The sequence below is a fragment of the Ips typographus genome, linkage group LG1 (assembly GCF_016097725.1).
Source record: "Ips typographus isolate SLU linkage group LG1, UJ_Ityp_2.0, whole genome shotgun sequence".
NCBI classification, from domain to species: Eukaryota; Metazoa; Arthropoda; class Insecta; order Coleoptera; family Curculionidae; genus Ips; species Ips typographus.
Genome location: NC_138422.1, coordinates 6,796,562 through 6,820,725, shown reverse-complemented (window position 1 = coordinate 6,820,725; position 24,164 = coordinate 6,796,562). Strand labels below are relative to the sequence as shown.

The 24,164-nt window shown below is 32.3% G+C and overlaps 4 protein-coding genes across 11 annotated transcripts in view; 1 reads left to right on the top strand and 3 right to left on the bottom strand.

Moving 5' to 3' along the window:
• Positions 1 to 134: 134 nt before the first annotated feature.
• Positions 135 to 6,422, bottom strand: inc (BTB/POZ domain-containing protein inc). The gene is made up of 3 exons (XM_081995360.1): positions 6,184 to 6,422; positions 3,459 to 3,716; positions 135 to 2,563 (listed from the first exon to the last, which is right to left on the bottom strand). The coding sequence occupies exons 1-3, from the start codon at positions 6,367 to 6,369 to the stop codon at positions 2,351 to 2,353; spliced, it is 657 nt and encodes a 218-aa protein (XP_081851486.1). The 5' UTR covers positions 6,370 to 6,422; the 3' UTR covers positions 135 to 2,350.
• A 1,202-nt stretch (positions 6,423 to 7,624) lies between these two features.
• Positions 7,625 to 15,424, bottom strand: Ate1 (arginyltransferase 1). 5 transcript variants are annotated; one of them, XM_081995357.1, is made up of 9 exons: positions 15,250 to 15,424; positions 15,011 to 15,135; positions 12,810 to 12,936; positions 12,368 to 12,510; positions 11,915 to 12,309; positions 8,898 to 9,059; positions 8,634 to 8,783; positions 8,200 to 8,384; positions 7,625 to 8,138 (listed from the first exon to the last, which is right to left on the bottom strand). In XM_081995357.1, the coding sequence occupies exons 2-9, from the start codon at positions 15,120 to 15,122 to the stop codon at positions 7,739 to 7,741; spliced, it is 1,674 nt and encodes a 557-aa protein (XP_081851483.1). In that variant the 5' UTR covers positions 15,123 to 15,135; positions 15,250 to 15,424; the 3' UTR covers positions 7,625 to 7,738. The 5 variants fall into 5 exon arrangements, with proteins under 5 accessions (XP_081851483.1, XP_081851480.1, XP_081851481.1 ...); XM_081995354.1 differs by lacking the exon at positions 8,634 to 8,783 and having other exon boundaries at positions 15,246 to 15,424; XM_081995355.1 differs by lacking the exon at positions 8,634 to 8,783 and having other exon boundaries at positions 15,011 to 15,131.
• A 351-nt stretch (positions 15,425 to 15,775) lies between these two features.
• LOC145740036 (pre-mRNA-splicing factor Syf2) lies at positions 15,776 to 17,853 on the top strand. Its single transcript, XM_081995359.1, has 2 exons — positions 15,776 to 16,295; positions 17,431 to 17,853. The coding sequence occupies exons 1-2, from the start codon at positions 15,931 to 15,933 to the stop codon at positions 17,753 to 17,755; spliced, it is 690 nt and encodes a 229-aa protein (XP_081851485.1). The 5' UTR covers positions 15,776 to 15,930; the 3' UTR covers positions 17,756 to 17,853.
• Positions 17,854 to 18,282: 429 nt separating this feature from the next.
• Positions 18,283 to 24,164, bottom strand: part of Tab2 (TAK1-associated binding protein 2) — a 41,548-nt gene continuing 35,666 nt past the window's right edge. For 2 of the 4 annotated variants that reach the window (XM_081972466.1, XM_081972531.1), the window contains exons 5-6: positions 24,016 to 24,118; positions 20,557 to 21,688 (exon numbers count right to left, since the gene is read on the bottom strand). In XM_081972466.1, coding sequence (XP_081828592.1) covers positions 21,177 to 21,688; positions 24,016 to 24,118 — 615 coding nt within the window. In that variant the 3' untranslated portion in view covers positions 20,557 to 21,176. The other 2 variants (XM_081972618.1, XM_081972699.1) reach the window with 2 other exon arrangements.

The following is a 24,164-nucleotide window of genomic DNA, read 5'->3' as shown; positions in this document are numbered from 1 at the left end:
CGTGCGATACGTTTCAAGTTGAAGATCGAACTGATTTCCTTACTGGATTGTTACTTACCTGTTGCCAAATTTTCAAAACTGTCCTATAACATGTTTGTAATATGCTTCCTTCTACCATGCGGAAAAAGACACTATTAATCAATAAATTTTTATTCAAAAAAATTTTAAAAAAGTTTTCTAAATTCTATACACGTTAAAAATGTAATTCCCATTATAGAAAATTAAAAACATTTTATAAATGTATATTACATTACTACTCACTTATAAGAAAAATAAATTAATACAAAAATTTGATATTTTTAACAATTCTACTAGACATTCATTTGACAAAAAGAAAAACATTCAATAACGTCTGCGCGTTATATTAAAATGTCTCATCAAAAAATATAATAATTACCTATATTCTAAAAAAACAACAAAAGTCAAAAAAGTATCTTAAATAATACCAATAGAAAGAGCATAAAGTTTTTAGAGTAAAAGTGGTCAAAAGAAAAGAAAGTAATTATGAATGAAATGATTAGATATAAAAATAAAGTTACAATTGATGAAAGAAACATAACAAAAGTAAGTAAATTCTCCTATATTTGGATATAAACCTATTTAATGAAGTGAATGCGTATGTACAAAATGTTGATATTGCAGGTTGTGAGGTTTAAAAAGTGACGATGTTGTAAAATACGCTTCAAAGAACTAAAAATCAGAGAAAGTAATCCAAACAAAACCAAAGTGTACATTTGATTTTAAAGAAGAAACTTTTACCGTCATTTGGAGTATACAAGTAGTGAAATTACAAAATTGTCCATAAAAAATTAACGGAAAGAGCGAATCATTGCTCTCGACAAAAATTGAGACAAAGTGACATATTTGAGAGTCTGTCATAAAATACCTTTCAGACTTCTTAATAAACATGGAAATGGCAAATGACACAATGACACAGGATGGCAATCAGTCAATCTTTGTCAAGATCGTTAATTTGAAATACTCTCCCCTCCTATGGATAATTATTTAAAATATTTTACTTTACCAGTAAAATTTGACCGGTAAATTACTAATCCGTGTTTCTGGCAGTTCAAATTCTGATCCAATTCCATTCTGACTGTACCAAATTTTGTAGTGTTTTTTCAGGTTATTGGATAGGAAATTCGAGGAGAATTCCAAAAATGTGCTTAAAACTGTTTTTTCACTCCAAGTGGGTTTTACAGGCGATTTTGCCCCGGACCGTCTTTTCAAACAGTGTTCCTGGCAGTTCAAACTTTGATACCGCTTTTCTACCTGACTGTACCTGATTTTGTAATGATTTTTAAACTCCTTAGGTAAGGAATTTAATGCAAATTCTAAAAATGTGCTTAAAATTGTCAGTTTTTTTTCAAAAGGGGTTTTACAGGCGATTTTATCCTTGACTGTCCTTTCAAACTGTATTTTTGGCAATTCAAATGTGTACAGCGTTTTTCTCCCTGACTGTAATCGATTTTGTAGTGTTTTTTTATGCCACCAGATAGGAAATTTAATGAGGATTCCAAAAATGTGCCTAAAAACATGTTTCAGTCACTCCAAGTGAGTTTTATAGGCGATTTTGTCCCTGACTGTCCTTTAAACCGTATTCAAATTTCACAACAACTCAAAAATGGTGAAAGTTACGAAAAATTTGCAGGAGACCAAAAATGTCCTTAATCAACTCCTTAACTCACTACCGTAAGTTTGCAAGACCGTTTTTGCTTCTAGTATACCGGGTGTGCAAGAAAATTATGGTGATTGATGGTCTATTATCACCCTGTACGCAATTTTTCAGATAGAATTATTTTGCTTAAAACCACTGGAAAACCACCGTCAGTGCCGCTACTATACAGGGGATGCATGAAAAGTGTAGTAATTTTAAATTTATGACTTTTCAAATTAATGACAACTATGACAGGAAAATGATATCTTTCAAGCAAATTTCAATTACACCCATAAATTTACTGGTAAGATTGGTAAATTTTCCTGTCGCACTGAATTTTACTTTACCTTTCCGGTAAATTTACGCCCATCATTAATAATTCTGAAATTTCCATACTTTAAACCCAAATGACGGTGTTTTTTGAGTTTACCTCAAACTTACTTTCATTCTTTAACCTAACAAGACCAAACTCACCACTAAAATGGTGAAACCAGTCATATTCTAAGTCTCATTGTAAAAAAAAAAATGACTTACACTTGGTTCAAGTTCAACCAAGAGCATTCCTGTCAATGTTACACCGTCTGCTGTCAATTTATGACAGCACTTAAATATAACCATGTCTACATGGTTACGCCTTACAATCTTCATTTTCATCACTGCTTCACAACACAAAATTAATAATATAACCTTACTTTACATTCTTAGCCCCTTTTGCTGTAACACTTTTGCACGATCCTCGCGCTCTCCTCGTGTCTCAGCATTTTCACCGACACCGTACTCGCGGACGCCATATTCTCTACTAACTACGCACAGGAACTCCGCATGCTCATCTTGTCCGTAATTGTATTGTGAACCTATATTAACTAGTTGTTCAAATTTCCATCCGTCAGACATGGTTGACACCATCTGAAATGCAAGATGAATTGATATTACCACCAAGTAATATAATTTAGACAAGATTGTGGTTTTCTGTACAATAATATGACAGTAATTGTGGCCTTAGATAGAAGATTAGATTCTACAACATTGATAATTTTTTGTACACCAAAATGCCTTTTTGTATATAAAATACCTTGAAATGCCTTTAAAATACCTCACAATGCTTCTATTATTGCTCAAAATGCCTCATAGTGATAATGCCTTAAAATGCCTTGAAATACATCAAAATGCCTTTAAACTGCCTTAGGATACCTTCAAATATTTACACATTTGTGGCATTCTTAAATTCAGTTATAAGTCCCCTGGTATTGAGATACTGATAAATCTTGATGAAATACACCCTTGATATACATAAAAAATTTTTTCAGGAAAAATTACGAGTTATATTTTGACGTTTGCACGAATCTTCTAACTGTCATAGTAACCCAGTTAGCCCGTGTCAAATAAAGACACTTATCATTTAAAAGAAACAGTTGAAAAATTGGTAATTTAAATTTAGACAGTAGTAAAATTGTAAAAACGTTAAGAGTAAGAAAGAACCATTTTTGAGCTTGCAACATTGTAAAGGCCAGTTGACATTGTCAAAAACAGTCACGTGACCTTTAAAATGTGATTTAAAATTCAAGAATTTGGTAAATTATATTTAGACTATTTTAGACAGTTGTAAAAGCTGAAATTGTAAAATACACGTTACATGACGTTAATAATACAATTTTGAACTTGCATCACTGTAAAAGCCAGTTGACACTTAACAAAAAACAGTCACGTGACCTTAAAAATATAGTTTAAATGTTGAAAAATTATAGTTAAAATTTTAACTTTTACTTTCTTGTCAAACCAAAGACAGAAAACCACAACTTACCTGTGTGAGTTCGTCTTCATGACATTGTAAGACTCTGTAGACGTGTTTCTTTCCTCCTCTACCGCACACGTTGTCCCTTTGTCCAATTCGTTCTTTCACTAAAGTGACTAATTCGGCTATATTGTAAAATTCAGCTTCTTCTAAAACACCTTCTTCGGCTAAATCTTTGTTTATCACTAATTTTCCGTGCCTAAGGTAATTAAGTATTGGAGAAAAATAATTTGGATCTCTGTCGATTAGATAGGCACCACTTTCATCCTGGAATAGAATGAAACAAATGTATTAAAAAAGATGCGCAAAACAAAAAATTCAAGCAAATTTTTGAGGAGGGCAATCAACAAATGTGTATACAGGGGGTCAATGAAAAAGTACACACTTCTAAGGCATACAGGTGATGACTCGAAATTGTATTAATTAACTCATATGCAAGATTAGAAACTCATGGTGAAATTTAAGGTCCTAAATATAAAGTTTATAAAATTTCTGCATTAAAACGAGCTATTACGTCTTACATTTCAATATTAAATAAATCGCTAGTTTTTTATAAAATGCTTAAAAAGAAAGTTAAAATGAGCTGGGCACAATACCTTGTGACGTGGTAAGAGACATGTCAATTTTAAAACGTATGTGTAAGTCTTACTATTTTATTATATTACTTATTCCACAGATTTTGACCTCTCTCGAAACAATATTTTATTGGGGCAGCTGTTATTATTTTGAACAACCCAACGCTTTGTTCCAGCAGAAGATAACTTTCTAAACGCGACGGTTGAGGTTTGGTTAAGGCTCTACAATCAATCAATCAAATGGTAGCTATTTTTTTGTCTAAAGAGCACGTTCGTATTAATGTTCACTTTAAACTAGAAAGTAAAATATTACAATATAAGGAAAAACCCAGAAAACATTAAAACCTATAACATCGCCTATAACTAACAATAATGTGAACATGTTATACATATAATCAGAAATCAGCTTGGAAAACTCAACTCTAATAAAGGTGACTATAGTGACTATAGATTCTTACTGGTAAAGGCTCTCAACACTCCAGAGCATGTTGAATATTGTTTTACTGGCTTATATTATTGAGCTCATCAAGCTCAGCCTCTAATTCATAAAGCCGAATGACTAATGACTATAGGACAAAAGACAGCAAATCAATCTTATGTCTCAAAACCGTCAAAGATCGACTCCGGAGTTGTTCTAGTCTACATAAATGACACTTTTGAGTCCAATTACGTCCGTTGGGGCTACATGAGACGCTGAATTTGGCTTGTTTTCAATCATAATCTTTAAGTAAATTGGTTCCCAGCATATTAAAACCTTAAAGTTGGAATAATTGATGCTGAGATGTCACAATTTTGATTTAAAAACTCCGATTACGTCGCCAGTATGAGTTAAGTTATTATAGTAAGTCTGTCAATATGAGAATATATTGTTATTATTAGAACCTATATTAGTAAATAATACAAACAACTAATAATTCTATAGTATTTTATTACACTTAAATTAAGTAGATTGTAAAATACCATTCTTTAATTTAGCTAGTTGTCAACAGATTAATTAGTATTCATATTAGAGGGCTCCACTGTCCACACTGTCCACACTATTTACTCATACATTTCTTGAAATATCTTGTTAATTAAAATTGGCAAAATGATGCAATATTCAACAACTATGTATGCTAAAGCACTTTTGACCAATCTTTTGGTACATAAAAAGAAGTGAGAATTTATTTTTTTTTCAAAAACCTCCAAAAAAACCAACTTCTCTGACTGTGCCATGTAGATTAATAAATAAATGTCCCTTTCTACTGAAACTGTATTTCATGAGATTGGAACTAGTCCAAAAATTTGAATATTTTTATGAAATAAAGAAAAATTCTCTAATTGAGAAGTAGGTGAAAATGTCCAAGATGAAAATTGTCCAGAATAATTCAAAGCTTACAAAAATGACATTCTAAGGTAGGACAGTTCTTTAGATAAGCCAATGTCCTACATAGTAGCTCACCCAATATCCTTTATTTAGAGTTTAGAAAAACAATTTAATTGAAAATTCTGCAGAGAGAATAATTATATTTTTTCCATGAAGAACACAGAGAGCCACTCCACCAATTGAGTTCATAACAATTTTAAAGTATACCTACCTTATTAAAGCCAGCAGGGATGAATTGTTAGCACCCTGTTAATTTGAAATCAGTAACATTTTATTAAATTATATTTAAATTTTTTATTAAGATGTGCTTTAATACTACTTTTAGTAAATACAAATGTTTTGATGTTCCCTGTTCCTCATAACTTTTCAATAAATTTTTGGTGGACAATAATTGCTCTAATCTCTAATTGCAGGACACCATGTTTGTTTTTTACATATGGATTGATCCAAGATTATATCTTCAGCTCAATTCTCAACATAAACATGAAATATGTATTGCTGTTAGCCAAGCTATTTACAAAACCCATTAACTACATTTAAACTACAAACAAATTTGTTTGGCTCTATATTATGAGTCAATCTGCCAGTTGAGTAATAAAGGGATGAATAGTTTTGCAGTAACTAGTGTTTTTACTTTTTTTTTATTTAAGTAGTTGCTCTTGGAGTTGCCCTAACATAAGTACTAAAACATTCTCTACACATTTTCAGAGTATATACAAGTTTTAATTAAAAAATAACTTTACAGATATATTTCTATTCCAAAAAAGGACACCCTACCCTAAACCTTACCTACCTTATCTGTATCCAAATCACTGTCTTCCTGCACTAACCTAAATAAAAAGGAATTTGGGTCTCTGGCTAGAGTCGTTTTGGTTGTTAAAAAGTACGTTCCACCGACATTCAGTTTCACCCATTGTTTATTACCATTATTAAGGGGTAAATTTTGATTTTCCAAAGAATTTGCAGCATTTTCAGCCATTTTACGAAATTTTTGTTTTGGTTTTGATTTTTTTACCGATCCGAAGTTAGACGATGATAGATGACGTTGTTGACAGCTCTTCTCTTTCCAAATAAAATGGCAATTGATCAGATTTGAAAGAATAACAAGTTGCAGAACTTGCAGAGCATTTTGGCATTTATCTTAAATTAATGGCGTTTTTGATGAAGTTGATTTGGTGAACTTTCAAGTCTAAACTTGAAAGTCTAGTAGCTTGCACTACAAGGGGTTATTGCACCGTCATACCTTAGGTTAAGCAAAGTTCAAAGTGTAATTTTTTTTCACTTGTTCTGTCACATTCAAAACCAAACTCAACTTAAACTCGGTTTAAAATACGACAGTGCAAATGGGGGTAACATCCGTTAGAAACTTCTGAAATTGGTTTTTACAATGGTCCTTTATAATTTTTTATACAGTAGACGGCAATAAATCGGCCGAGACACGTCATTGACGTTTAACGCGCCACGTTGCCAGATGTTTAGTTTTTTTCATTAAAACTCGAACTTTACATCTTTTTATTTACTTCTTATATATAGAAGTTGACGCAGTTTTTTAACAGAGAATTTTGAATAACAATATTACTCAATATTGAGGTTTTTTTTTGTCTCTCTGTAAACGTGTCACTGATGATCCACCATAGGCCGTTAAGTTTAACTCAATCAAAGTTTTTCTAAATCAATCATCTGTAGAACGGAAAATGCATTTATACCAAAGAATTCACAACGATAGATAATCTGATTGCTTATGGAATAAGTAATAGGAAGCTATACCATTGCATTTGATTTTTTCGAGATATCTAAGATGAAAGTGCAATTTTTGTACAAACACCCTTTATCGAAAACTAAATTGGAACATTGTTTTGGGACACTACAGGACAGACAATGCTCTTTAAAATGCCGCAAAAACGAAGTCTCTACGATTAGCCGTTTTGGAGATATTTCATTTCTTTCAAAGCAAACTTTGGACTACTCCCACCACTTTATTTGAACAGATAGAAAAAAAGTTAAATAGGAAAATTCTTCGTAGAAAATAGGGGATATTACTTTTATGAGACTTTTACTATACCTTTCCATTTAAATTTTCAAAGTTTTTGGACATTTTTCATTTTAGTGAAATTATTTCCAGCATTTTCCCTTGGCCATATTTACTATTAAGAAAATTTGTTTGGTAGCCATACTACGTATAGTTTTCGAGACAAAGCCGCGTGCATGGCTTATTGGGACACCCTGTACAAACACGGTTAATAACAATATATTTAACACATAATCACAAAAAAATTAAATTAAAATATTGAATGTAGAGTTAATAAATACATAAGACTAAAAATAAGCTTTCTAATTTGGAAAAATAATTAATTCATCCAAAAAACAAAATTGTGAACACATTTCTTTCCAACCTTCGCTCCTAAAACCTTAAAGTCACTCCGCTCAGCTTGAGTCAATCGCAAATAATCCTTCACCTGCATTAATCTGCGATTGGAAACTACCTTTATGTTATCCACATCAGTTGCGTTACAAGTATCCAAATCCCTATCATTACTGTTATCATTAAGCTTAGAATATTTATTTATATCTAATTTTGGTAAACATTTCTCGATAGGACACCAAACGTACGTCTCTGGACACAACAAATACGAAGGATGCAACCGTCCTTTGTATCTCATTTTGGGACATTCATGAATATAGAATCCCATGTAATAATAGCGCAAATCCGGAATTTTGGCTTGAAATTGTTGAACTAGCTGGACTTCTCTGTCAATTAAACGTCCTGGTCATTATAGTGAGTCTTGTGAAAATCGCGTTCGTAACTTACCTAAGAGAACCGTACGTTCCAAGCGTTAAACTGCGATAGTCTGGATCATAAAAAAAGTAAACTGAACTAAGGCACTCTGGTAGTATGTCAATTACACCAACAGCTATTAGTTTATCGTCTAACCAGTATTGTTGATGAAACGATCCATAGCCGGGTCCTTCGATTCCATTTGGGAATGGTTTAGGCTGACAGAGAAAATAAGATAAACCGTAAACAAATTTGGTATGAACTTAATATCGATATTCCGATAGTAACTGCTAAAATTTAAATTTTAGAGAGATTTCTTAAATTACGCCAGTAGATGTTTTTAAAACAATTTTTGTCAGTGTACATTTTAAATTAAAACTCTTTCTTCAGTCTTTAAACTTCAATTCTGAGCCCAAAAATAACAATTTTAACACTAAATATATGGACAAGACAGAGTAAAAAAATACCTTTAACGGCGTACTGACTAGAAAATGGTAAAATTGGTCGGAATCACATTCCGATGGTGGATCATTATGAACTGTCATTTGATAAATTTTAAATAACTCCGCACTCTCATGGTAGGTCCGATGGTTTTTGTCCATTTTCTCAATCACTATCTGTACGAAAAAAACTTTACTTCCAAAATAAGTTTAAAATTTTAATAAACCGGATAAATAGTTATTCTTTTACTCTGCCTGTTTAAAAAGTAAAATTTACTAAAATCTAACTACCTTAAGTGGTGACGCAATCAGAAACCTTATAAACCGACGAATAGTGATATTTTCCGGCGGATCGTTATGAACTATTCTTTGATACTTTTCATATAATTGAAACTCGATTGTGGTAATTTCATTCGGTTCTGGTCCTAGTTCGTCACTGGGAACTAGTTTGAGCTGCAGAAAAGAATAACTATTTATGTTTATAGGTGACTAAATCAACTGCATAATTAAACTTTGATTCGTAACTTACAAATTAGAAGTTATATATAAATAAATATACAGGAGGATTCATGGTGATGGTATAATAGAAGTAGAGATGGCCTAAGGTGATTTTGTCCTCCAAAAATTTACAAAAAAAAACATACATTTTCTTTTACAAAAAATGTTTTCAGAATTTTGAACATTTCTTCTTTGATGGAAATTCTCAGTAATTTACCAAGTATACAGGGTGATTCACACTGATGGTATATACTACTAATAACACCCTATTTCTAATCTCATTTTTGAATTCCTCGCAAGAAGGCTAGTAATTAATGTAAATACTTCCCTATACCTATCTTGCACCGTTCCTTAGATATTTCATAAAAATTGTGAATTTGTCAGTGAAACGGTAGTCTAAACATTAATTAAATTCTCAAGTTCTGAAAGGCTTGCTTATGTGACCTTTTGTTCTCAGTCAGACAATACCACATGGCTCAAAAGTTCAAAGACTGAAAATGAAAAAAGCTACAGGGTGGTCAATATTTACCTTTAAGTCGGATAGATAGGAAAGCTGCCAGAAGTTCGTTTTTTTAAATGCAACCACCAATGTATTATGGTTTGTAATAAGAGAACATTAAATTTAGAACAATTCTATGTATACTCTTCCTATACCTAACTTCAACCGTTTCTGACTTATCAACAGTTTTTCTTTAAAGTCCGTATAAAATCGTACTCCATACTAATCTGAATACGGACACCTGCTTATGCTAAGTTTGAACCAGTGTTGAATTTGAAAAATATCTGTCACACCATTTTGTAGTTATGGAATCGACAACTAGTCATTAGGACCAAGCAGGTGTCCGTATTCAGATTAGTATGGATTACGATTGAAGGCGCCCTTTAAGGAAAAAACTGTTAATACCTCAGAAACGGTTAAAGTTAGGTATAGGAAATGTATACATGGATTTGTTCTAAATTTAATGTTCTTTTATTACAAACCATAAAACACCGATGGATCCTTTTAAAAAAACCAGTTTTTGCAGTTTTTTTATCTGGCCAACTAAAAGGTAAATATTGACCACTCTGTAGGTTTTTTTCATTTTCTATCTCTGGGCTTTTCAACCATGTAGTATTGTCTAACTGAGGACAAAATGTCACATCGGCAAACCTTTCAGGACTTGAGAATTTAATTAAAGTTTAGACCATCGTTTTGCTGACAAATTCACAATTTTTATAAAATATCTAAGAAACGGTGCAATATAGGAATAGGAAAGTATTAACATTAAATACTAGCCTTCTTGTGAGGAATTCAAAAATGAGATTAAAAACAGGGTGTTCCATTTGAAAATCAGGAGTTGGTGTTCTTTCCGACTGATCTGGCAACCCCGTTAAGTCCAAAATATTTTGGAAAGATAGTTTGGACCCAACCTAGGCTACACTCCAAATTGCAGTAGATACTTCTAATATACCATCACCATGAATCACCCTGTATGTCAGTTGTAAATAACTGTTTGCTTTTTACCACAATCAAAACATGAAATTTGAAACATGATGATATAAATAAATTCATATAATATGTGGAATACTTTGTTATTCAACATTCGGGAAATGAAATTTGCAAACAGAAAAAACTTAAATTTTTACTCTACACACATTTTCCACGTGGAAGTTTCAAAACTACTGTAAAATTTGGCTCCATGGAGCTCTAAAGACTATTTACAGTGTGGTTTCTCCAAAAAAACACATCTACTTGGCATTTTATAATTTCCCAATAAGTAGTATAAATTCCATTGACTCAATTGTTGCTAAAAAGCATCCACCAGTATAGAATAGCATATTCTTTAATAAATAATGAACTGCCATCATATTGGTTGGTAAAATCTTGGATGATTTGACTGGCCAATATAGTAGTGATTTTCAATTTCAAATCCACAAAGTGATTGAACTATTTTTGCTTTAAACATGTTTTCCAATTCATGCACTTTTTCCTTAAAAATGCATCAAAGATTGCTTCAAAGCATTTTGCCCTAAAGAGCCATTTAAAGGAGTTGTAGGTCGAAAACTGTGTGCGGTGTACTCCAGTACTTTAGTAGGTAACTTATTTTTTAAGGTTATTTCAGAATTTACAGCAAAAATGTCCAAAATCGTGATCTATACTAAGCTGCTCTGACAGAACCCATATATGTCACATTTATTACAGTTTCAAACTTTTCCTCTTGAACTGTTTAAAACTTATGCAGAGATCTAACGCCGATTGATAGAAGAAAGTTTAATAGAATCCACGAAAACGTAATCAATTTCGGATTTAGTAGAGTTTCACAAAATTTAGAGTAACTGGTGAAATCTAATGAAGTAAGTGTAAGTTTTGGATTTGTGATGCTCTGATTATTCAGAATCAAGTATATTCTGGATTTCTTTCAAAAACTATTTCTACTGATGAATCTAAACTTACCCGGAACGGCATTTTTAATAGAACAAAAGAAATAATCATGTTTGTCTCATGAACAACTTCAAGCACATCAAAGTAAACTTGGTTACCTATTTTATTTATGACAAAAATTTGACTTCACAAAATTACTTTTTACTTGCAACTGCTGTTAGAAGACTTGTTGTTTATTTGAAATGCCTTTTATCTTAATTTTTATTTATAGAAAAATGCACTTTTACTTATTTTATTAGGTATAAATGATTTAAAAAAATACTATTACATCTGACTACAATACTCTTGCCAGTGCAAATTCAAAAAATTGCCGTGTATGCGCTTAATTATGCAGTTGATTTGGTCAGCTGTTTAGATACAACATATATAAACTAAAAATTAAGCTTACCTTTAGCTTGTGTTTTGAAGTTGTAGGGATTTCTTCTAAAAACTGATTTAAACTTTTCTGTTGATTACTAGGTTGATTGGATGTCGTTGAAATATCTTCCCCTTTCTTTAACAATTTCTCAGTTTTCCTTTCTAACCGTAGTAACTTAGCTTTCTTACAAGGAGGTTTACTTGGGTCAGCCCCAACACCCTGGTTATAATTGTTTTTATTTAACACCCTAACCCCTTTGTTATCAGAAGAATTATTTTTAATATTAGACTCTAAATTACTCTCTTGACACTTGGGCTGTTCAATATCCACACTTTTATGACTACAGTCCGTAAAGGTCACATCACTAGTTGTAATATCTTTTTCACTTGAAAGATTTAAACTAATTGCACTATGCTTCTCAAATTCTAGAAAAATTTCAATTAGAATGAGTAATCAAAAATAGTTCCCTGACAGTTATAATACCTGGCATACAAGAAATATTATTGTCCACTCCTTCTGAATGTTGTATATCATTTTTGCTCAGTACACCATCATTTATAAATTTGTTAAATTTTTTAATAATTCTTTTATGAGATTTATTCATAGTGAAGTTGACTGCGTCACATCTAAAATAAGGCAGTTTTTGTATTATGTGTTAATACAGTTTACAAAACTGCGTACAGGCAGTATTTACAACGGACGTCTTCCGACTAATTTTATATACATTTTAACTCACACTGCATGTATATAAGAAGAAGTTTTAATGTTATTTTTCAGTGTTATGTATTAAAAAAATAGAAAATCCCATGTATGTCACTAAATGTGTTTAATTTAAGTGACACTAACACGGAATGATGATGTTTGATTTCAAGTTCCGACCCAACTCCCAAAAACCTGAAAACATCAGTAATAATAATAACTTTACCTGATAGGGTATTGGGGACAGCAAATTTCGTCCATGATTGGCTTGTAACAATATTTGCCAGATCGTCTCCATCCTCGATCAATTAAATCTTTATAGACCTCTACTGACAGTTCTTCTGTGTGCATTCCTTTAAAGAAATTTGAATAGGGTAGATCAATATATGAAGTTTTCATTTCAATACAAACTAACTCATAGTAATACAGGGTGTCTGTTTTACGAGTCTCGTCATTGGAAACCATGAGAATTACGAAGTCGATAAAATTGCGCATTTTTAAGCCGTAAAACTCCGACTACTTCCAAAGATATTTGAAAAAACCCGAAATTTGGAGAAAACGTTTTTTAGATATGAAAGAAAAAGTTTGATTATACATGTATCCCTCTCCTCCAAGTAACCTCATTTTGAACCCATAAACTTAACAAAACTAAATTTATAATTACAACAGAAAAGTTGAAGCAAACACACTCAAATATACAGGTGGGCCAAATTAGTGGTGGTAGTAGTGATGCATGTATGGGAATTTGGTATATCTAAGACTAGCATGGTAATGATCTAGGTAATAGTAATACATAACTTCCTTAGAGTTACATAATGATCAATTTTACTACGTTGTCACGTGGCTCAAGCAAGGTATTCTTAATGATCCAACTGTCAAATTTGGCTCCATAAAGCTTTAAACATAACTATTTCTAATTTTATAGTTTCAGGTCAATGGCGAATGGATTTCAACCTGTAAGACAGCAGTCCATGACGTAAGAAATTAACTGTCAAATTTGGCTCTATATGGAACTGTAAAAACTACTTACAGTCTTTCAAGAAACACATTTACTTGGCACTTTATAATTTCCAAATAGTCCAAATTCCACTGCCTGAATTGTTGCTATTGATGTGCATTTATTATTAGCCTTTTCTTTCCTTAAATTCTCTTGGCATTTTCTCCAAAAATACATTTCTGACAATTTTCCATCTCTATTTCTTATAAATAGTTTTGACCAATAATAACCATCACATACACTTTTGATTTTTCAGTGGTTTCTGTTCTTGGTTCTTGTCACCGAACATTTTTTGTTAAAACCTACCTCCAATAATGATTGATGTGTGGCTATTTGTTATTGTGCAACTCTTATTTGGATCTATTTGCTGATTGTTCCATTTTAGAACTTTAGAAAAAGTCGACCTTATTGATTAAACAATATGAAAGGTTTATTTTTTCATACATCCATGCATCTTAAGCAGAATTAAACAGAATTCTTTGATAATTCCTTCAATCAAGTCAACCAAATTGAGAGATTGAGAATAAGTTCTTGTAATATTATCACAACAACTGAGACTCAACTGAGAACTTGCCCTTTGTAAGGAAAAACTCCAGGAAACCTGTTTCTTGCTCATGAAGACAGACATGCATATCCATTTAATTATAGGGAAAATTTGATATTGGCATATTGCTTGGGAAGATGTCAGAATAGCCCTGGCTACTAAGCTATACATTTTTTAATGCTTTTCCTATCATAACTAGAAAACTAGTCCTTTTATAATTTTAGGAAAAATCAGTCAGGCACATTTCAACAACAAACAGTTTTTCCTTTTTACTCAAATGAAAAGTAGGTACATACATTATTTGAAGTAAAAGCCTAGTTGAGATTGTACTGTTACTGTTAAGTTAGCTCATCTTAATGTTTTGACCTTTTAAATTGAAAATAATGTTAACTGATGCAGGTGAGGTAACCCTAAGTTTTTTTTATACATCACAGTAACTGTGTGATTCCTCAACAAGAATAAATTATTTGGAATTATATTCTATTTCATAAGAAAACACAGAAGACATATATTTTTACCAAGAAGTTAATCTGAGTTTTAAGCTGTAGTAACATAGGCTGTCTTGTTTTGTCAAAATGAGTTAAAATGAAACAGACACTGTAAACACCTTGGTAAACACTCACTCCAAAATATGTCTCTTATTGTGGGTGTGTGGACTCTGCTCTGAGAATGTAACTAATGTAATAGTTGATTGACAAGAGAAGGAAAGCAGCATTAAATGGCAACAGTCCTTTGTTTTCAGACATGACCCTTAATACCTATAAACTTTCTATTCTGATAAAAATCGAAACTTTTCTACAGCAAATAACCAAAAGTTGGAAAATTATTAGATGACATTGAAAGTTATAGATGAGTGAGACATTAAAATTACTACTTAATAACTTACCATAAGAAACACTTCCAGTTTTAGAAGATTCTTTTTTACAGTAATTACATTGATGTCCTTCTCCTTTGCCGTACCACTGAGCCAGGCAAAATCTGCTAAGATCAACGCTCATCTTGAATCACTATCTAGAAATAATTACTTTAAAATGTATTTGGAGAGTGTTTATTTATAGCAACTTTTCAAACAACTCAAAAACTGATTAGATTAGTAATTATCTAATTATCATCACTACTACCTACCACTATTATGTCAAATAGTAATTACAACTGCATTTGTATATTTACTATATTGTTGTATAGTTGATATAATTCCAATCCAAAACAATCATTTCAATTTTTGATATTATTGTTTTAGTTTTTGATTAATTAATTTTTTTATTCTATTTGACACTTGACAGATTGTGTCCCGGTTTCTGACGGATAAAGTAATGACGTAAAGTAACTTTTCACAAATTCTTAGCTGTGCTTGAATATCGATTTATATTGCGCTTAATGTAAATAGCGTTAAAAATGTTGAAAAATATGGCAAGCCGTTTTAATTTTTATTCTACTCTGAAGCTCAAATGGCATAAAAATTGTATTAAAAGATTAACAGATATGTTCTATATGTTTGTTGAGACGAGTTACTCATTTTTTCTTTGTTTATTGGGTCTTCTGTCTCACACAAAAAAAGGTTTGTTGGGAAATTCCCTTCCCCCCTTCTCTGACCCATCTCTACTGGAAAAACCAATATGAGATGTCATCTGTCATGTCAATATTGTCAATGTCAAATTATTATTTGTTTTCAATTATCATTTCTTGTTTCTTGATTTTACTGTTTGTTTCACAACTGTGAACTGTTTGTCAGGGTGACCTATTTTTCATATTTCAATCTTAGTCACTTAGTCCCAGTCAATTTTCGGTAACTCACAAAGCAACGCCATGAGTTCGGCAGTGGATACAAAAAAGTCATTTGCGGAGCAACAAGCTGAACGTATGAAACGTCTGCGGGAGCTCCATCGCATGAGAAATGAAGCCAGAACTCATAATCATCATGAAGTGGTGGCTGAAGACGCCAGGAACAAAATGCCCCCAAACTGGGAGGCCCGTAAACGAAAAGCTGAATGGATTTTAAATGATCAGAAGGAGCGAGAGGAAGCAGCCAAATGTGGAGAGGACTATGACCGACAGAAGCTGCTTAATGTTACAGCACTGGAAGCTGAGAGGCTGGAACGTAAGAAGAAGAAAAAGAATCCAGATCAAGGGTTTTCTGATTTTGAAGCAGCTACCTTTAGACAGTACAACAGGTAAGTGAATTTTACTGGGAATATTGAGGGAGCTACAGTGCTGTAAAAAAGCTGCAAGTGGAGTTGGTTGAGTAGATCATGTGCCATGTTTGAACAGGTAGGCTGCAGTACTGTGGTTTCCTCCTTGGTACCCTCAGTACCTGTACCAAATATTGATTGTAATTTTTGTGCAGTTGTGTGGTTGATTGTGCTGGTAATACTACCTTACTTTGAACCATAGATGTTTGACTAGTTTAATTTATGACATGATTTTTACATTAAAAACCAACAAACAACTTTCCTACAAGAGCACTGCCCCAATTTCTAACTTAAGACTTGATTACTAAATAGCAAGATTTAAGATTATGTATGATTTATTTAAAAAAAATTAAGTAATTCTTGTTAATTGACACATTGATTAAGAACCACCTATGAAGAAAAGTAATATTCTCTGAATTAAAAAAAAAATTGAGTTACCTTTATCAATTTTTACAGTCATAGTTTTTGCTTTGCATTAACAATTGTTTTACTTTCCATTACAAATTAAGCTTATTTTTGGACATAAAACTGTTGTTAAAATTTTGCTACAAAGTCTCCTTTTGTAAAAAGTGTGATACTATCTCAAATCTACAGTTTATTTGTTCATCTTACCACTTAAGGCTTTACTTCCACTTCAGAATGATTTTATTCCAAGGATAATTTTATTAATTTCTATAGAAACTCTGAAATCAGACTATTAGTCAGTTCTGTAATTTGTAAAGAAAATATCCTACAAAAAATGTATCTGGAGGTAAAAGTACCAGTCCTTAGACAGATGAATTACAAAAAGGAACATGATTGGGAACTTATGTTTAATGTAGCTCACCTTCTTGGTGCAACTTGCTAAGCTGGTGTCTGAAAATTTGGTTAGTTACATTAAATAGAATTTTTTGCAAGCTAATTGTTGAAATAACCATTTTGACATTTCAAATGAGTTTAATTACAGCTTTTGATCAATATGACAGACATTTTTGTTAGTAGGTATAGTGATTAAGTCTCATTTACAATCACATTGTATAATTTCAAAGAAGGTATTATTTTTACTTTTTTGTGAGATTCACTACATAAAATCAATAATTCAATTTATTAATCAAGCCATCCTCTTTCTTTGTTAAAGGTTGGTTAAAAGCATGGCACCCAAAGACATGGAAAAATACGAGGAACAAAAAGAAAAATATGGGGAAGCTTTTTACGCAGGACCCAACACAATTGTCCACGGACTTCACGAAGACCGACCAGAAGCTATAGACAATTTAGTAAAGAGTGTTGAGGATCAAATTAGCAAAAGAAATAAATACTCTAGAAGGAGAATCCACAATGACGATGCTGATATTGACTACATTAATGAAAGAAATGCTAAGTTTAATAAGAAACTGGAGAGGTTTTATGGAGAACATACTGCAGAGATTAAACAGAATCTGGAGAGAGGAACAGCTGTATAGAGTATTTCAGTTTTTTTTTTAATGTTTTCTTTTAATTTGTCCCTAGAAATGATAGTAGGTACATGGTATTTATATGTGTAATATAAATGGGTCGTAAATTGTGGAAATTTTCAATTCAACCTTTTCCTTTTCGCGGAATTGCCCAATAAACACTTTCCTTGTAACTGATTACATCTGCCTAAAAATTCTTCCATGTTTTACACTTCCTTAGGTAGGATAACTCGCAACGGTTGGCTTTAGCCAATAAACACTTTCCTTGTATTCCATTCTATTTAATACAAGTATTCGGTAAATAAAACTATAGAATGTGTCAAAACTATAGAACTGTTCTGCTTATACAAAACTTTATAAATGATCTAGAACTGAATCTAAACTTCTTAAAATAATTGATTCGATTGATTGTAATAAGAAGAAAAATTATCTTAGTTATTCGAAAATTGAAATAAAACAAAAAGATGATAAAAAAAAAGAAATAAAATATGTAAAGCTCTGATAAAAGGACGGAAAAAATAACCAACTACATCACATTATATTTGATCACTTTTTTTTATTATCAAAATAAGCATTTAATTAAAAATAAATAAGTACTATATTTACAATCAAACAATACATCAGCTATGTTACAAATTGTGTACACATTGATGAGCAAATTATTTATTTAACAAACTAAATCAAATTAAAAATATAAAACAGCAATATTTCTGATGATGCCCTTTTTCATAGACTAACCCAGGACTGAGCAATACCTAGAAAACAAAAAAAAATGCAGTTAGTTACACAAATCATATTATTGTGTGTTCAAAATTAGTATTTCATTTTATATGTGTCTAACTAATAGGAGTGTCTATTGGCTTTCTTGGCGAAATCATCACAGGGCTTATACATTTTGATTGTAGAAGTAGGACCAAAGAATCTAAAAAAAATATTTTCAGTTTTATGAAATGTCCGCAAAAGTATCTACTTTCAATTTCAACTTAAAAAGCTGTAAGTGGTGTATTTCATTACCCACGCTGGAAATTGCCTTTGATTGGTTTATTTAATTTGTCAGAGTTAGGATTCGATTCTGATTGCATATCTGTTCAGCTAGTGGCAATTACTTACTTATTTGTTCTCTAAACTTTTAAAAATTAACCAATATATCCCTGTAGGAGTAGAAAAAATACGTTACTGCGCTTGTGTGGAAAAGTGCTACTTCAGACATGATAAAAGAGCGTAGGAAATAGATATTTTCCTAACAAGTGCGGAAAGCAAGCAATACTTTTCCGCACGCAGTCAATCAGTCGAGTGTGGAAAAGATGCTTTCCACAAGTAGGTTTTTTCTACGAGCGATTATAAATTATACCTATCTCGATAAAAATCAATAATTCTTTTACAATTTAACTAAAAAATAATCAAATGCAGCTCATGACGCTCGTAAAAATCTCGTATGACAAAAAAAAAGTACACACAGTGTGTGTGTATTATAGTTATATATTTGCACCATAATGTCAAAAAACCTAATATATGACATTTAAACGCCAATTTTTTTCGTTTGTCACGAAAAATATAAATCAATAAAATTGGCGTTTAGCCGTAATTAAGTTTTTATTCAACTTTGAAGCTCAAATGTCATAAAAGTTGTATTAATAGGTGTTCATTATCAGATAATGGAAACGTTTCTATTATGTGATAGTAAAAATAGGCATCATAAAAGCAAAGAGTCATTTTTATGACATTCATTTCTATTATGTGATAATGGAAATGGAGGGCGCCAGCTTAGGATTAATAAAATTGAAGTTGAGTAACATGTAGACTCAGAGTGTGATGTCAGTGTTCTCTATCTTAAAAAATCGTCACAGTCTAAGTTCAGCAATGTCAAAAACGTCATTAAAAGATGCATGTCAATGTACCGTATGATTTCCATTATCACATTATTTTAATTGTGTCTAAAAAATAAGTATCAAAAAATGACATTGCATTTTTTTATTTCATTTTTCTGGATAACAAACTTCAGCAACAAGATGATGATTTAACCACCATTTACCGTTAGTCAATTAGATACCTAATAAGCGAGAAAGAGAGGGTCAAAGATGTAAATGTTTTGCGTGTAAAAATGATAGGAAAATATGATATTCATTTCAAAACATATTCTAGTATCCAATTAAAAAGTATGACAGAATTAAATAAGAATTTAGAGTACATAAAAATAGTCGACGGATTTAAATTTTGCATATTTAAAAATCCTCGTGAACAAAATTTCATGTTTTCTCGCACTTTATTATCAACTTATTGACTAAGGTAATTGTGGCTTATTTGGGTACCTGTGCTGCGTTGTCCAGACTTTTTAGAGACAGATACACAGACAGTATACAGATACTAATCTGGGCTGACATAAAGTTTAATCAATAGTTTTTTAGTATTTGCAGCGACAACACTCTAATATGCGGAAAATCCAACACAAATGATAGGACAGGACTTAACAATTAGTACGTTCACACGACGTCAATAAGCAGTCATAGCAAGCTAAACATGACTGCTTACTGAACCTCTAAAAGCCGCTGACGTTGGGTGAACGTAGCCAATGTAACAGGTAAATATTTTGAATGTCTGTTACATTATTATGACATTTTATTTTTGTTTGATTTTCTGCATATATTATTAATATACAAATACAATCAAATCAGGAATTAAAATGTTAATCAAGTGTCACACACACACAGCAAAACGTTAACAATAATTGCTTCTTACGTGTTGATAGTCTCGGTGTGACGTGGATATGAATATTATCCCCAGGGGCAGCCGATACTAAAACCAAAAAACAATAACTGTAAATATCGTTTATTAACCTTCGTTTTATTCATCTTTTGTATAACAAAAAACAATGCATAACAATATTATAATTAAACCAGTCTACTGTAAGATAGATTAAAATCAGTAATAGCTAATAAGATACCCTCTAATTTATCATGTTCATGCGTTTAGGACTATTAATATCGTTCTTGCTCTTTATTAGGCACACTGCCACGTTATAGAAAGGATTTTTGTTCTATTCAGGTTTGAGAATTAAATTTGCAAAAAAAGTCTTCTTTTTTGGGGTTTTAGTCCATCCATTTTACATTAAATTCCTCTAATTAGATTAAATCTTTTAGACCTACGTGTATAATGAGGATTCTCTGTCCATTATTGGTAAAATTGTTAATTGAGAACGATGGGTTTTATTTCTAGTCTTTAAAACCTTAAATATCAATAATTAAATATTAACATTATCACATTTCCCTCTTGATTAAAGTGTATACTGCAAATTCATAAATGTATTTGCATTTTTAACTAAGTACCCAATTTGACGGAAAAAACGTCACTGAATATAAAATTAATGTCCCCGAGATGAACTGTATAGAGACCATGTAGCTAAGTCCAGCTAACTGCAATTGAAACCCAGTAATCAAACATTACTATCCCCAGGCGTACTAGAAAATCTAAATAGTCCATTAGGCGCAGACACACTAGCATTCAAAGGAACCTTTTGGTTAGTTTTTAAGTTTTTCAAAGCAGCCGCGGCGGCATTATTCAAATTATCGTTTATGCGCAAACCGCGCAGCATTTCTTCGGTGGTCAGCGCAGATCGACTGTGAGGCAAGCTTTTGTAATGCCGGTTAGCTGTTGGATTAGGCACACGAATTCCATCAATAACGACATCAGACACGGTCATACCGTGGTAAACGCCACGTGGCATGTCGCATTGTTCGCACTTGTCCAAGTCCGGATGGTTGAGGAATGTGCATAGGCAACAGTTCCATTTGGGTCCCTCCATTTCGGGAAAGCCCAGCTGTAGTGCACGAGGAAAACCTGGTTGTCTTCGTGCCGTTGATGGTGGTCGATTGGGTACGGTGCGTGGTCGGTGTGGTTCCAACAGGGGCCCCGTTGGTCCAGTGTATATGTTATTGTAGAATTGACCTAGAAATGATAACTTTTAGTATACCAGCCCAGCCACAATCTGTACATACATAGAGTATGGAATAAAGTCATTATTTTTTAAAATAAGGCACCTTTTTTTGAAATTTTCTCACACACGTCTATAGTTCACTCACACACTTTTCTTGCGCATTTTTTGATATTTGACAGCCAGGAGAAAAAAAATTAGGTCAATAACATTTTTTTACCTTAAAAGATGCTAGTTACAAAAATATAACAGTTTAGAAATTAGAGTCAGTTAAACAAGAAATTGTTTAATTGTTAATTTTTTGTCAATTTATTGCTTATTTTTACTTTAAAAAATTAATGATACGTAAAAACTACTTCTAGATATCTCTACTTAGATACACACAACCAGAGTGATACGGGACACCATCGAAAAAATAAAACCGTTAAAAAGTTCTCAGGCCCAGTGGAAAGCAAATAATTACAAATATAAGAAACAAAAACGGTATAGATGTATCAGATCCTCAGCTATTTATACAAGTCATTGAAGAATTGTACACGAAGTTGTATTTGTCTGGGATACCTGCTGCGGAACCTGACTGAGAGTAACAAATGTGGACTCAGAAAACCTTCCAGAAATATCCCTGGAGGAAATTAGAACAGCTCTGCGCTGATGATGAAGAACGGTAAATGCCCGGGAGAAGACAATGTTACAATTTGGAGGACGTCCAAGCACATAACCAGAGAAGTCTGTATATTCGCAGTGAGGAGGTTGAGGGAGTGAGGGAGTAAAAATAATTGTGTACTATGTTGAATGAGACTGGAGGACACTAGCGGGAAATAAGATGCAGAATATGTCAAGGGCTGCGTTTACAAACATAAAACAGTACTTGAGTGTTAAACTTAAGATCTGACTAGACAACTGTTACGTTCTTTCAATCCTTCTCCGTTCTCCTTCAGCCATATCCAAAGCAAGAACGTTAGCCAACCTTCTAAGAAGCAACACTCAACAGTGACTCCCGCAACTGCCATTACAAATCCACCACACTTTACACAAAATGTTGTTATCAACTATCGTTATCTATCATTTCTATACGCTATTACAGTTTGACCGACTAAAACTAAGAAACCCTGTGTATTGAATATCAAAAGAAATATGAAAATGCATTTTTTCTTAACCAATATTTTACTTTGCACAAATTGAAATTGAAATAAATACTTTGTTTTGCCAAGCAATTTTCATTTTGTTCATTGAGGTCAAATAAGCGAGCAAATAAGTTATCTGCGTATATTTGACCTTTACTGCTTAAATCCAAACGCAATAAAATATTCTTTACTTAAAATAATTACAGAATATTGAATTAATATCAACATCATTGGCTAAATATGAAAACAAAAACGTATTTTAGCTAGTTCTCTAAATTGTTTTGTTAAAATATCAATAGTACTAAACTGCTCACGGAAATAATCGAGACAGCAAAATGTTTGTACATTTTCAACATCCTGTATCTACTAAATGCTTCGACCAAATTTGATAAGCAAAAAAAGCTTTAAAAGGCCGTTTTTTATAGAATCATGTCCAGAGGAGGATACATGATCTTGCATTTGCACTCACTGCATATATGGTACTTCTAATATTTTCCATTCCTTTTTCAACCTATGTGCGTGATTGTCAATAGTTGTGTTCGAGCGTTTTTCTGATCACGCCCACATTTATTTATCAAGTCATATTTGCAACGCTTTTTTAAATCACCGTGTATAGAAAATAATAAATTTGAACTATGCAGCTTAACATTCTGCAACACTTCGATGTTTAATGATTTTGAGTCTCAATGCAAATGAGATAATGAACTTGACTCTAACGTTGGAACACCCAGTATACAAGTTTTCTGAATAATAATAAATTGAAACCATTATACAGGGTGTCCCTGAAAGGTCTTTCTGCCGCAGTTAGCTGGGGTCAAAATAAAGTGATGTAGTCATATTTGCCTTAATCCAAAAGTTGATAATTACAGAGCTACGTCTGGAGACTGTGAACAGGCAAATACGCCTTTATACTTAAAAGTGATTTACCGTTACCAAGAAAAAAATACAAAGGAATTAAACAAATTGCTTGAACCGTATGTTGGCGCCCTCTACGATCAATGTAAAAATCGTTGGCAGATATGAATTCCCCATCTCGGAAAACCCCCTGATACCTAATTTCATAATTTTAAATGGTTTTGGAGAGTAGGATCGGCCATAGGCCCTCGGGCTGTTTCGGCCTTCTGGATATTATGTTCCCTCTAACGCCCTTGGTACATAAATAGCTATTTGATACACTTTTAAATTTGTTTTCTAGATTATACGAATACCACACTTACCATTTTCCAGTAATGCTGCCAATTCCTCACACTGAAACGTCAAGTGTTTAATCTCTTTTTTCAGCTGCCGTTCCAGCTCGTCTGCAGTCCTACGATCTGCAATCTGCACAGAAAATTGGTAATTAATATATGCAACAAATATTATTTAT